General features: G+C 42.1%; 1 protein-coding gene across 1 annotated transcript; it reads left to right on the top strand.

Annotated features, from left to right (window-relative positions):
- Nucleotides 1-224: 224 nt before the first annotated feature.
- On the top strand, nt 225-11,546 carry KCNV1 (potassium voltage-gated channel modifier subfamily V member 1). The gene is made up of 3 exons (XM_066336933.1): nt 225-813; nt 2,572-3,098; nt 10,831-11,546. The coding sequence occupies exons 1-3, from the start codon at nt 332-334 to the stop codon at nt 11,340-11,342; spliced, it is 1,521 nt and encodes a 506-aa protein (XP_066193030.1). The 5' UTR covers nt 225-331; the 3' UTR covers nt 11,343-11,546.
- The last annotated feature ends 2,973 nt before the right edge of the window (nt 11,547-14,519 follow it).

Below are 14,519 nucleotides of genomic sequence, written 5' to 3'. Positions count from 1 at the left end.
CCGGTGCGTTTCCCCGCCCCAGCGGCCGGAGATGAGCGCTGAAGCGGAGGGGCCGTCGCGGGCGGACGGTGCCGGCGGGGACAGCACGAGGTGACGCCGCCTCAGGTACCGGGGCTCCTTCAGCATCCTCGCGGGTGCGGGCTGGGCTGTGCAGCGCCCGCCCGACCTCCGCTCCGCGGGAGGCGCCGGGCACGGTGCGGTGCCCCGGGGACAGCAGCCAGAGGCAACATTCCGAGCCCGGCCCGGCCGCCCCGCAGGCGGGGCGGTCTCCTCTGCAGCCGTGCTGTGATTTTGATCCTGGAGCGTGTGGGCTGCTGCTGGCAGCTACAGGATGAAGTCGCCTCCCTGCTGCATGTCTCTTTCTTCCCAAGCATCCTTGGAGGAACCAGGGAGTAGCACATCCCTGGGGTCGCTGGAGTCCAGTGTTTTCTCCAGTGAGGAAGAGCAGGGGCCCCTACTCCAGAAGGTCATTCCCTCTCTGGACTGCTTTACTATCAATGTGGGAGGCAGCCGCTTTGTGATGTCCCAGCAAACTTTGTCTTGCTACCCTGACACCCGTCTTGGCAAACTGGCAGTAGTGGTCTCTGCTGCCCGGGATGTGGCTTCTGGCCTCCTTGAGCTTTGTGATGATGCCAACCTCGTGGAGAATGAGTATTTCTTTGACCGGAGCTCACAGGCATTTCACTACATCCTGAATTACTACCAGACAGGGAGGCTGCATGTGATGGAGCAGCTTTGTGCACTCTCTTTCCTGCAAGAGATCCAGTACTGGGGTTTGGATGAGCTCAGCATTGATTCCTGCTGCAGAGACCGGTGAGTTGTGGGAAGATGAGGCTTCCTCATCTTGTGGATTGTGGGTTAGATGAGTTTAGCGTTGGCTTGCATTCAGGGACATTTAGGTGAGAGATCCAGCAGTGGGGATAGGTGAGGTAGCAGCAAAAGTTGTATGAGTTCAGCCCTGAGTGCTGCTCTAGGAGTGGATGAGTGTCAGAAATGGGAGGAAATGTGTTGGGTGAGGTCACAGTTACCATTTGCTCTGGGAAAGGTTCCTGCTGAGGTGAAGATGGTGAGACAGTAACAGGAATCGGGTCTGAGATGTCCTATAGTGGCTTCAAACTGGCTCTGGAAGCTCAAAATGTTTGAAAGGACAATGCTAGAGATAAAGAGGGTTGTGGAAGAGAGATGCCTCAATCATTCAGTTTGAGGTTATCACAGAGGAATTAGATGTGGAGTCAGGCACAATGCTGGAAGTGTTTGGATCCTGCCCACCTGCACTTTAATTTTGAAGGATTTCCAAATCTAAGCTGGAGAGGCAGGAGGGGGGGTTGGTCACCTGCCAGGCTGAGTGTGGGTGGCATGGCTCCAGGAGGAGCCTTGAAAGGAAGCATGGCACGTGGATGTAGCTGCTTACAGGGAGGGGGCAGCAACAGCGGGAACATGGCTCGCTGGAGACAAATCATAACAGGCAGTTTGGGAACGAGGTGGGCTTTGACTGAACCACCCCCAGGATGTTTCTGTTAAATCTATTTGCAGTTGATTTTCCCCACCATATTCAATGTTACTGGTTTGGGTTTTTTAGTGTTGAAGAAATGAATTTTCTAAAGAGTGTATCTACTATTTAGCTGTAGCAGTTATGTCAAAATTTTAGAAAGAAAGAAGTAATACCAACCCAAAAGGATATTAGAGTTATCCTACCCTAGTATGGTTCAGTTCTTCAACTGAGAAAATTTGGACCTAATTTTCATCCCTTTCTTCGTTCTCTAGTAGGTGTAACTGAACACTCTTACTACTTTAGTGATACATGGAGCTACAGGCCTCTTTGACATATGCAGGACTAACTGTATTGAAGGCAAAATTGCACAACACCTTTGTCTAAGGCTTGAGCTTTGCAGCAGTCAAAAAGAAAGATATGAAAGAAAAATATTTTGTATACTTTATTATATTATTATACTTTGAGTATGTTTACATTTCACAAAATTCCATTTTAAATTTTAAATATACTCTTACATTGACAAAACGCTCTATATATTTAATCTGTAAGTTTTACTCAGTACAAATGCTTGTCCACTTAGTGTGAGAGCCCATATATCTAAATAAAGATACCTTATCATCTTAGTATGTATTGTTCAGAAATTCACTCATGAACTGCATGACTTTTATTATGCCTTAAGTTTTACTATTGCAAATATGGACCAGTGTAATAAAAATGCCATACAATTAAACAAATTGAGAACTGTTAAAAAAGAGAGAATCTCGTTGTGCCAGGATTTCTTCTAAGAATTCATGTTAGTTGTGCAGCAGATTCTACTGTGGTCAACGAGATCCATATAAATAAATGACTATCAGTAAAATCACGGTGCATACAGAATGTGTCACTGATGTGAAATGAAGTAATGGAAGTATCTCATGCTGCAGGGGCCCAATTAATAAAAGCCATATGCTTGATATTAGGTTTTTCTGAGTTCACAAAAGGTAAATTTTAATGTGTATTCTTGTGACTTGCATGGTAAATGATAAGACAAGCATCTGCCTATTGGTATTCAAAATCTCCTGGGGGGTGTTCCTGGGCAGGTACTTCAGGAGGAAGGAGCTGAGTGAAGCCTTAGACATCAAGAAAGATGCAGAAGAACTGGATGCCCAAGAGGAAGAAGAGGATTTTTCTGGTAGCCTCTGTCCCAATGTCAGACAGAAACTTTGGGAAGTTTTGGAAAAGCCTGGCTCCTCTGCAGCAGCCAGGACTTTTGGCACCTTGTCCATGGTTTTTGTTGTTGTGTCAATTGCCAACATGGCCTTGATTTCAGTCGAGCTCAGCTGGCTGGCCCCACCACTGCTGGATGCCCTCGAGTACCTGTGCATCGCGTGGTTCACAGCAGAGTTTGTTCTGAGGCTCCTGTGTGCACGAGATCGGTGTCGATTCCTAAGGAGTGTGGCAAACATCATAGACCTCCTTGCTATTTTGCCTTTCTACATCACCCTGCTGGTGGAGAGCCTGTGTGGTGGTGAGAGCTCCCAAGAACTGGAGAATGTGGGGCGCATTGTCCAAGTGCTGAGACTTCTCAGAGCCCTGCGGATGTTGAAGCTGGGAAGACATTCAACAGGTATATTTGGCCATGGCTATGATACTTCTCAGTTTCACTGCCTGCAACAGTTGTCCCTGGCCATGGTCCTGCATTTCGTGTGCATTTCTGCCAAACCTTTTTTACACAATCTGTTGGCAGTAATGGCTTGTGAAAATCTTACTTTTGAACATTATAATTAACTAACAAGGGCCTTTGCCGAAAAATTTTAGCTCTTCATAAAGCCTCGTTTGCATTAAACATTTACAAAAACAGACCCTCAGTTGTTGCATGCTGTAAATCATCCACCAGTAATTTATAGTGTGATAAATTTTAAAACATATATATGAGTTGATTTTATTAGGGTAGAAGAAGAGATCATCAGCCAGACTTCTCGTATTATCCAAGGCCCACTAATGACAGCTGTCACAATTTCATTAGTTTAAAAGTATATGCAAAGAATATATTGTGATTTTGTCCACATCACAGATCCTGAAAACAACCACAGTGGCGAATGCTTCAAGGAAACTTGAAAACCTTTGCAGGTGGTGGGCTGAGGGGCTCTCTGGCCCCACTCAACACACAGGTGTTGCAGTGGTACATGGAGCCCATTGAGGGCTACTTAGGCAGTGGGACCTGGGAGCAGTGAGCAGCAGTGCCAGGTTCAGCCAGCCTTCCCCAATTGGTGTGGCGCCCTCAGTGTCCAGGCACTCCTGACAGATGAATGAACAGCAAGCAAGGGTGGGGTGAAAGGCAAAATGCATTTCTGTGAACCATCTTGTTCACTCTCTCTGGTGAAAGGAAGGCATAAAAGTTAACATTTTCCAGTGGGAATTTATCAGAGGAAGGTAGAAATGATTGGAAAGTGTTGCATTTCCTCTTGCATTTCTCCTGATTTCATTGCTACTTCATTGCATGTGCATGCCTGGCTCTATGTAAGAATAAAAGCTGTCTTGGCATTTTCAAAATGATTTGATTATGTTCCCATTTAAATCAGTGGAGAATATGGTGCTGAATTTGACAGGAGAAATGTTCAGCCAACACTCCTAGCTTTGAAAAATTAAATCCTAATAGTAAATCATGATCTCTGTTGTGCAATATTGGTTGTTCTGAAGACAGAGATGATCATTCTTAAAATGCACCCAAATGTGCATTGGGATTTCAGGATTTCTGGCCTGAAGCAGGAATGGTTTGAAGCCTTTTCATATTTTTGGAGAGCCCTCTCTCTGTGAACTGGTCCAAATTCAGCAGGAGTTACAGTGTGCTCACAGCAGCAGAATGTGTCTTATTTTTGTTACCACTGAAGAGTAGCAAACCTGTCTGCCAGGGGCAAGGAGTAGCTTTCATACTACCCATAACCATAAGCATAATCATAATCCTAGTGGTTTGGGAAGTACTTTAATCTTACTCTACTCTAGATTGTGCCTATACTGATGCATAACAGTCCATTAGAAAGCAGTTGAGAGGAAGCTTATAATGATTCAGTCTGGTAATGCATTAGTTTTGCTTCGTTACAAGTTTTGCAGGGTTTGGTAGAGTTTTTTTGTGAGGCTTTTACCCACTTTTGATGATATTTGTAATACAAATGCCATCTTCTCTGTGTTTTGAAAATAGGGAAAAGATTTTTATCTCATCAGGGCACTTCTGTACTAACAAAATGGTCTTCCAAAATTATGTTGAGTCAAGTTAAGTTTTCAGTTTATTGCATTTTACTCTTACAGAGTGAATGTGTTCATTCTGTCATTCAGTTTTCTGGCTCTATCGACTTGAAATCAGATGTTTCAGATATAACTGCTAATTTCAGGTATACATACTTTAAAGGATGGTCTAAACATCTAGGTCTATTTATTCTCAAATTAATTATTCCGTATTTACTACAGTTTATGTCACAATATTGAGTGACATTGAATTTAATAATACCATACTAGGTAAAAGGGAATTAATTACGTAAAAATGTAGTATCCTGACCTGGAGGTGTGCTGGCTTCTTTTTTCTGGAATCAAAATGCCAGTTTCAAGGTATAAGAAGAAATATATGTATCAATTTAAACCACTCAGAGCAGTGTTACTATCATTGTCTTGCTTCATTGGTAGCTCAGTTGCTGCCTACTTAGGTCCAGAATGCTAAATCAAATCTGTATAATTTAAATGTAGAAACTCACTGTTCTGATCTCCTGTCCGAAGAAGTTTGTTAATGGGCCTTTACTACAGCTCCTAATACAAGATGAGCCCCCTATGTATCGTAGAGATCATCCTCCTTGCACATACTTAAGCAGTGCTGATAAACCTCAGTGTTCAGGGGTGGCTCTTGAAACTCTTCTGCTCTCTTGCCTTGGATCTGACAGCTGCCTTTCAGTGAGGCTTCTCTCCAACACTCCCAGACCAGATAAAGGTTCAGACTCTGCTCAGTTTTTTGAGTGGCAAGATGAATACAAGAGCAGAAGAAGTGTCTGCGGGCAGCAGCTTCTCTTTCACCAGGTAGGGGTGTTCACAGCCAAAGAAGGACATCTCTGTGCTACTTTGCAGAGCCATAGCAAAGCTGGGATCATAACAGCAGCCTGGCCCTGCTGTCAGGGGCAGGAATGAGTGAGGAAAAAATCCATCAGTTCTTCACTTTCAAGAAACAGCAAGTTAACCTTTTCTGTTGGACTAGGACAAGATCGAAAATAAGAAATTAAAAAAGTAATTTCTGCCCCTTTGGAAGCTGAAGCCAGCTCACTGGAGGGATGTGATGCTTAAAAACACTCGGGCTGGACTGGTGTGAGGGTGTAGTTACTTATGTGAAGTACTATACTTCATCAAGGAACCACTGAGAAATCAGTAGAACTTCTGTCCATAAAATGTGTAGCTACAGGGCAAGTCTATTCTTCCAATTTAGAAGAATTAGGTATTTTAATAACTTCAAAAATGGGTGAGAACTGAAGCTGCATTTGTCATGTTCTCAGATGCTCCTCAGCTGTTGCCTTCCTCCTGGGGCCACATTTTCAGTGAAGCCTTGCTGGTCTCCTCTGGGAAGCACATACAGAGGGACTTCTTGAGAAGTAGGGTATGAGCATCTTATTTGTGAAGGCAATGAGCATACATTTGAGAGAAACATATTTAAAGCTGTCATGCCTCTAGAGTCATGAAAAGTTGAAAATTCAGCACTTTGTGTCAAAACCTTAGAGTTATTTAAACACTGTGTAAATTGAAGCTCCTGAATATCAGCTTGTATTGCCAAGTCACTTTGGACAAAAGAGAGATGCAACTTGACCTGCATGGAAGAAATGCTTCCCTTTCCTCCTACCAGGGCTGGAGCTGCTTGCCAGTCTCACACCAACTCTGTTACAGCACCTTAGCACCTTCTAAGCATGAGTAACCAAGCTGTCACAGCTCCTGGCAAGGAGTTCTCATGAGAAGCTGTAAGACTTGCTGAGATGTCTGTGCTGGAGCAGCCCTAGTTTGGCCATGTGCCAGGGCTCAGAGATTTTTTAAAAGGTAATATAGTAGTATACTTTATATATGTCTTTACACCAGTTCCCATTAGAATGAGTTGCCGAGTCCAGTAACTTCTCTGATTCATAGATTTCCCTAGAAATGTCTCCTGACTTCATCTAAAGACATGAAGAATTATATCATAATTTTAAATTAGTATATTAGAACTAAGAATAATAAAAAGAAGAAATCAGACCCTGAACAGTTAGAATTACTAACCATAGGAAAAATGAGAATGTCATCATTGTGATACAAAGAGTCAACAGTTACTATTCTATTCCTCCTTATTTTAATCTATTTTATATGAAGGTTGCTTTTTATTTTAGCTATAATACTCTCAAGATTCATCCTAAGGTACAAACCCTGGCTTTTATAGTATTCAAAATAAGTGCTACAGGGTAATTTTAAATTATACCTTCTTCCTAGCTCACCTGAAAGGACGTACTCTTCTGCCTTGTTCAGTACGAAGTTTTACAGGGCAAGGGTTCATAGTAGCTTCCTTGGAAGATGAGAATTTGATCTGAGTCTTTGCAATTATCTCACAGACCTTTTGCACTGCTGATATTAGTATTTCCAAAATATGAAGGCAGTCATATTGGCAGAGAAAAGATTGCACTGATATATCTTATTCCCCTTGTGTTAAAGATTTAATCTGTATCATTGTAATAAACATTCTACAGATCATAGTTACAGTAATATAAGACCTTAAGTATGAGTACATTCTTTACTGGAGTTTGTAGTAGATAGCATTGGAAGAAAACCCCACTATTGCCTCTAAACTCTACTGTGTACTTTCAGTGTTTGCTGTACATAAACAAAACTTTTAAAACCCATTTGATCTGTAGGGGAAGAGAAAGAGCCAAAAGCAAGAAATGTTAAACATCTTGTAGTTTGAAACTGTGGAAAAATTAAATTGCTTATAGCACTAATGAGCATATGAAGTCTGCAAGCAGAGGCAAAGCCTCAGTAAGCTGTTTTGCAAACACTGGTTTAGTGAGAAGTATACCCATAAAGGGTAATTCATAAGCATTATGTTTTTCTCATTTATTAGAGAAAACATTTCACATTTTTAAAGAACAGTATTAAAAACTAATCCAAAGTGATTCAAAAGATAATTTCAGTCTCCTGTGTGTTTCAGCTGAATTGGTGCCCTGTTATCTTTCTTCTTTCTTTATGTGTGTAATATTTATCCATTGCACTATTTCTGGGTTTACTTTCCTGTCTACTTTTGTGGGGCAGGCTAGCCTTGAAACAGTAGCTCTGACAGGAATAATGGTGGTTATAGAGAGTGGTCCTGCACTCCCTGTGCAGCTCATGGGCAAAAGGACTGATCTATTACATTAACAGTCAATTAACAGGATTCCATGCTTGCATTGAGAGGATTTGCTATCTTGAGTTTGGCACAAATGCAGCTGTTACTGGAAAGCTGTATTTGTTTTGATGTCTACAGATACAAGATAATGATTTGGCTTGTGGGGGGCAGGGACAGAAGGGCCAAAGAGAGTCTGTGACAACTATAAAAGGCTTAAAGAGAAAGTTGAGTAAACTGAACTGGGGTCTAAGCACTCACATAGCAACACGAAATTGGTAACCAAGGGCTCCATGATCCAAGAGATTAATAGGACAGTGGCTGGAAAACAGAGGCTTGGCACATTCAGTCTCCAAGTATAAAGCACATGCTTTATGTTTTTAAGTAGATTGGAGTGGTCCTAGATCTTCTCTCACAGCCAAGATAGTTTGTCTAAATTATGTGTGTACGTAGTTCAGATGATAAGTAATGAGGAGAATTCCTATTCTCTGTATTCAGAAAATAGAGATGATGTCAGATGTTCAGTCTGAGGCTGTGGTCTATTTCTGTAAATCACTTTTTCCCAGCTTCTGTTTAAAGCAGCACCCCTTTTTAGCCTACCAGGGTCGATGTCTCATTAAAACAGCAGTAGTGCTGGTGAGAGATGTGGTGGTCAGAGGCCATCATGAGCATGACAACCATGAAATGAGAGAGTTTTCAATTCATAGTGAAGTGAGGAAAGATGTCAACAAAACATCTCACATGGATTTCCAGAGGACAGGATTGGGCCTATTCAGGACACTGGTTCAGAGAGTCCCTTGGGAAACAGCGTTTAAGAACAGAATGGCTGGACATACTTTTAGAAAGAAATCTTGAAGGCTCTGGAGAAGGCTTTACCTACGTGCCTAAAGACAAGCCAGGGAGGAAGAAGAGCAGCCTGGATAAGCAGGGGACTTCTGCCAGGATTCAGAGAAGAAAAGAGAGTTTATGACCTTGGGAAGAAGGAGATAAACTCAGGAAGAGTACAAAGATTTCATTAGGTCATGTAGAAAGAAAATCAGAAAAGCAAAAACTCAACTAGGATTCAATCTGGCCACCACTGTGAAAGGTAATAAAAAGTGGGTTTATGAACATTATCAACAAAAGGAGGGCCAAGGAAAATCTCTGTCCTCTCTTGGATGTTGGCAGGGGGAACATTGTCACCAAGGATGAGGAGAATGCTGGGGTACTTAATACCTTCCTTGCCTCATTGTTTAACAGAGAGAGTGGATATCCTCATGGCAACCAGCCCCCTGAGCTGGTAGACAGGGATGGGAAACAGAATGGACCCCCTGCATCCCAAAGGGATGTAGTTAGTCACCTGCTGTGCCACTTAGATGCTCACAGATCTATGGGGCCATATGGGATTCATCCTGGGATGATAAGGGAGCTGGCAGAAAAGTTTGTCAAGCTGCTTGCCATCATTTATGATCAGCCTTCATTAACCAAGGAGGTCCCAGGTAACTGGAAGTTAGCAAATGTAATGCCCATCTACAAGAAAGATCAGAAGGAGAATCCAGGGAACTACAGCCTTCATTTTGGTGCTGGGTAAGATTATGGAACAGATGATCTTGGGTGAGATCACATGGCATGTAGGACAACCAATGGATGAGGCTCAGCCACTGTGGGTTTAGGAAAGGACAGTTCAGCTAAGGCTTGATCATCCTGATCTTGTATGATCCACTTGCCTAGTGGATGAGGGAAAAGTTAAGAATGTTGTCTGTCTGGACTGCAGTGAAGTCCAACACTGTCTCCCACAGCATTCTCCTGGAGAAACTGGAGATCATGGCCTGAACAGATGCAATCTTTGCTGGGGTAAAATCTGGTTGGAGGACTGGTCTCAGGAAGTGATAATGAATGGTGCCACATCCAGTTGGTGGCCAGTGACTAGTGTAGTCCCCAAGGTTCGGTATTGGGGCCAGTCGTGTTTAATATCTTTATTGATCATGTGAATGAGAGCATTGGGTTGTACCTTCAGTCAGTTTGTAGATGACACTAAGTTGGGTGGAAGAGTTGATCCGTTGGAGGATATAGGAGAGTTCTGCAAAAGGATTTGGACAGGCTGGATAGATGGGCTGAGACCAACAGTATGAGGCTCGTTAAAGCCAAGTGTTGGGTTCTGCACTTGTGTCACAACAACCCCTGCTGCAGCACAGCAGGCTGAGGGAAGAGTGTCTGGAAAGCTGCCCAGTGGAAAAGGATCTGGGTGTGGGGAGTCAGCTGTACCCAAGTGTCCATGAAGCCAGTGGCATCATGGCCTGGACAGTGTGTCCAAATGGACTAGAGAAACTATTTATCACCCTGTACTCAGCACTGGGAGGCTGCACCTCAAATCCTGTGTGCAGTTCTGGACCCCTCACTACAAGAAAGACATTGAGGTAGTGGTGCATGTCCAGAGAAGGGCAACAAAACTGGGTGGAGTTGGAAGGGTGGAGGATTGAGAGAGTAAATCATATGAGGAGTGGCTGAAGGAGATGGGGTTGTTCAGCCTGGAGAAAAAGAGTCCTAGGGAGAACCTTTTTGCTCTCCACAACTACCTGAAAGGAGGATGTACCTAGATGGGGTCAGCCTCTCCTCCCAGGCATACAGCAACAGGAAAAGAGCAAATGGCATCAGGCCATGCCAGGGAGGTTCAGGGTGGACATCAAGAAGAATTCCTTCATGGAAAGGGTGGTTAAACACTGAAATGGGCTCCCCAGGGAGGTGGTAGAGTCACAATCCTGGAAGTGTTCATGAAACAACTGGATGTGTCACTTAGTGCTATGGTTTAGTTGACAAGCTGGCATTCAGTTGAAGGTTGGACTCAATGATCTTTGAGGTCTTTTCCAATCTCACTGAGTCTGTGATTCTCAAGACATGTTCACCAGCATTCAAAGAAAACGTAAAGCAGTCAGCCTTTAAATAAGAGATGTTTTGCAAAGATATGATGACAGCTACATGAATCAACCTACTGACAGCATTTCTTGTCTTTCAGGCTTGCGGTCTCTTGGGATGACTATTGCTCAGTGCTATGAGGAGGTTGGCCTTCTGCTTCTTTTCCTCTCTGTAGGAATCTCTATATTTTCCACTGTGGAGTACTTTGTTGAGCAAGGTGTGCCAGGCACAACTTTCACAAGTGTGCCTGGTGCTTGGTGGTGGGCAACAACTTCCATGACAACAGTTGGTTATGGTGACATTAGACCAGACACTACCATTGGTAAGGTGGTAGCCTTTATGTGTATACTATCAGGAATACTGGTTTTGGCCTTGCCAATAGCTATAATAAATGACCGCTTTTCTGCCTGTTATTTTACCCTGAAGATAAAAGAAGCTGCTCTTCGGCAGCGTGAAGCTTTAAAGAAACTCATGAAGAACTCATCCAGCGATTCAAACATCAACGTTAATTTGCGAGATGTATACGCCCGCAGCGTCATGGACATGCTGCGGTTAAAAAGCAGAGAGAGAGCAAGTACAAGGAGCAGCGGTGCAGATGATTTTTGGTTTTGACTTTGGGTGTGATGGTTTTCGATTTTGACTTTGAAGTTATTTAACCATGTGTAGCACATAGACTACTTCAGAAATTTAGTATTAAGTATCTCTTTTTTTATTATTTGCCACACAGTGTATTTGGTTTTCCAGGTGGAGTTTTACTTACTTGGACAGATTGCAATATCTATTGTATACAAAAGGCAGAATTCATAACATGGAATCTCTCAAGTAACTCTTAAACCTGCTTTCAGAACTGGATTATTGTAGGTGAGATGGGAAATAATGGATCCATGAAAGTAAAACAATGATGCAATCATTTGTCTAATCTAATCCCTACTAATGTATTATAATAAAGTCTTGGTAAAAATTGCCAGTGTTTTGAATTTTGAACATCTAGTTTTTGTATTTGCACTTGAAGAACAAAAGTCAAAGTCATTAAGGAAAACTGAAAAGGGAAATCTAAGAAAATGAAATCTTGAATAAATTTAGGATGCCGTTCCTATAACAAGCTTAATCTTAATCCCCATCTTCTACCCTATTTGCATGAATTCTGGGGTAGCATGAGGGTTGGGGGGAAAGAAGAGGGAGTGGGTTTGGAATTTCCTCATTTGCAGAAAAGCAAAGGGCTACCAGATATATAATGGGTAGTAGGAGATGAGTGGAAGTATCAAGGAGATGCAAGATCTATGGCAAAGTACAAAACAGTCATTAAGTAAGTGCCATAATATAGAGCATCCTCTGTAGTTGCTTCAGAACTTGCAGGAGCTAATACAGCCTTTGCAATACAGAAGTAATTTACAAACTTAGTTTGAACTATGCCTTCTCTGTGTGTTTTGATTCCCATGACTTTGTGTATTTAAGCAGGTTTTGTGCTCAAGTAAAGTCACCATGGGATAGCAGGAGAAACAGATACAGTGATTTTTTCTGTCTCACACTAAAATCGTAGGTATTCCAAGTGAATCAGACTTTTACAAAGTTCATTATCCTTAGTGATTCATTATTAGAAAAATACTTCATTAAAATATTTTGTTTCAAAGGAGAAATTAGCACTTGGACTGAATGCTTATTATAAATAGTCATCAAAGTAAAAACCTAAAATAATTAAAGATATTTTCAGTCCAATTTCCCAGCACCCACCTCTCCATTGGCCCAATACCATTCTTAGCAAATAAAGCTTTTCTCTAATATAATTTCACTAATCTAGACTATGACATTGTTATAGAATGCATATAACTCACCTAGTAGGTTAAATTTAAGAACTCACAAACCTCTCATGTTTCACATTTCTTTTGGGCAATATCAACACTTAAAAGATCTATTAACTGTGCATTATTAAGCTTTATGTATTTATGTATATAGAAGGCTTAAACTGCATTTGAGCATATATGAATGGGTGAAATAACCTGCTTTTAATAAACCTTGAATAATATTGTTTTGAAACAAGTGTTTTTGTGTCATTCCCTGTAAATAATGGTGTAGACATAATACAGCAACCAAGATTTTCAAGGCACCTTGACACAAACTGAACAGCATTTTGCATGATACTTCTGATTTGTCAGCTGGCATCAGTCAGCATTTGGATTTGGGACCAATGCAGCACACACAGCTGTCAGGGTCAGGAGGAAGATAAACACTGGACACCAGCAGAAATAACCTAGGTGTGAAAATTTGTAGGTCATCCTCATGGTCTGTGGTAAACAGAGAGCAACTGTGTTACCACAGTGTTCCCCTCTCCCTTGATACTCTATGAATCCACCACAAAACTCCCAGTGATGTCCAGCAGACAAAATTAATTCTGCAGGAGAAGGTCTGGTGCAGCCAACTCTAGGTTATTATTTCATGGCTCTTTGGAGCAGGAAGTCTCACAGGCTGCACAAATTGTACAGGCTGTTTCTCATTCAAAAGTCATTCTAATTATAGAGAATTAGGAAGAAGCTTTCATTGTGGGAAGGCTGTTTTGTAATGTCCTTTGTGCTGTCTTGTGCAGCATCTGATCTGTGTTTGAGAAAGGAAATGCAGTTAGATAGCTGATTGATTCTCTTTAGGGAAAGGCTGCTTTATTGCATCCTGTGCTTTTTATGATGGACTCAAAAGAATGAGAGAAATATTCTGGGATGTGTTAGTTAATTCACTCCTTTTACCATCTCTGGAGATAGTTTCCTAGAAATGCCCATGGGGATAGCATGGCTCAGGCTTTATCAAGTAGTTGCTTTAGCCTCTGTTTTCAGACCTCTTGATTTTAAATTCAGTCTCCCAAGCAGTGATTGTCAATCATGTTGTTTATACAGAACACTTATCTATCATGTTATGGGCTGAGACTAGCAAATCATTTTACAGAGGAAGATCAGCTCTGCTCCCAGCTCTTACAGACAGAAGGACCAGAGCATTCATACTGAGAAACAGACAGTACAGGACATCACAACTCTAAAAAATGAAGCTACACCATGTACGTGCTACCACAGATTTGGGCAATAGCTCAGCCACCACTAAGGCACCAAATTAAGAATGTAACTTTGCTATCTTTAGAATATCACACTAAAGATAAGAAGCTACCTTTTGTCCTCACTTCTGTTCTGCCATCCCACAGCAGACTTGGCAGACATGATTTGTAACACTGGATGAAAATTGAGTATTTTAGTTTTGAACACAAAGTATTTTCACAAACTGACATCAAGGGTTGTAGCTGCAGCACATAGAAAGAAGCCCTGCAATTATCTTGGTTCCTTAGTACAAGAATCAGTAATAGTGAAAATTATAGAAACATACAGAGCAGTTTGAGTAGAAAAGTACCTGAAAGATCATCTAGCTCCAACCCCCTTGGTGTTGGCAGGGACACCTTCCACTTGACCAAGCTGCTCAAAGTGCCATCCAGTCTGGCCTTGAACACTTCCAGGGATGGGACATCCACAGCTTCTCTAGGTGTGTGTGTGTGTCAAAACAAGCAGGCAGGTAGGACAACCACAAAGTGCCTGTTAGAATGCAGAGTCGATTTTATTCCTGTTCCCTTGCTATCAGGGGGACCCTGAAAAGAGCACCTAGGCAAAGGTATGTAAAGAAGATGCAGGTACCTTTTTAACTTGGTCCATGCTAGAGAACCACTGGCCTGCTGTTCACTCAGGCTGCAAGGTCACTTGATTGTTTTACAGTCCTTCTCAACAGTTTAATCCATACCTTCCAACACTGGGCAACCTCACC

This window comes from Sylvia atricapilla, chromosome 1 (assembly GCF_009819655.1).
Source record: "Sylvia atricapilla isolate bSylAtr1 chromosome 1, bSylAtr1.pri, whole genome shotgun sequence".
NCBI lineage: Eukaryota > Metazoa > Chordata > Aves > Passeriformes > Sylviidae > Sylvia > Sylvia atricapilla.
The sequence above is the reverse complement of the archived record's forward strand: the minus strand, read 5'-3'. Positions and strand labels throughout refer to the sequence as shown.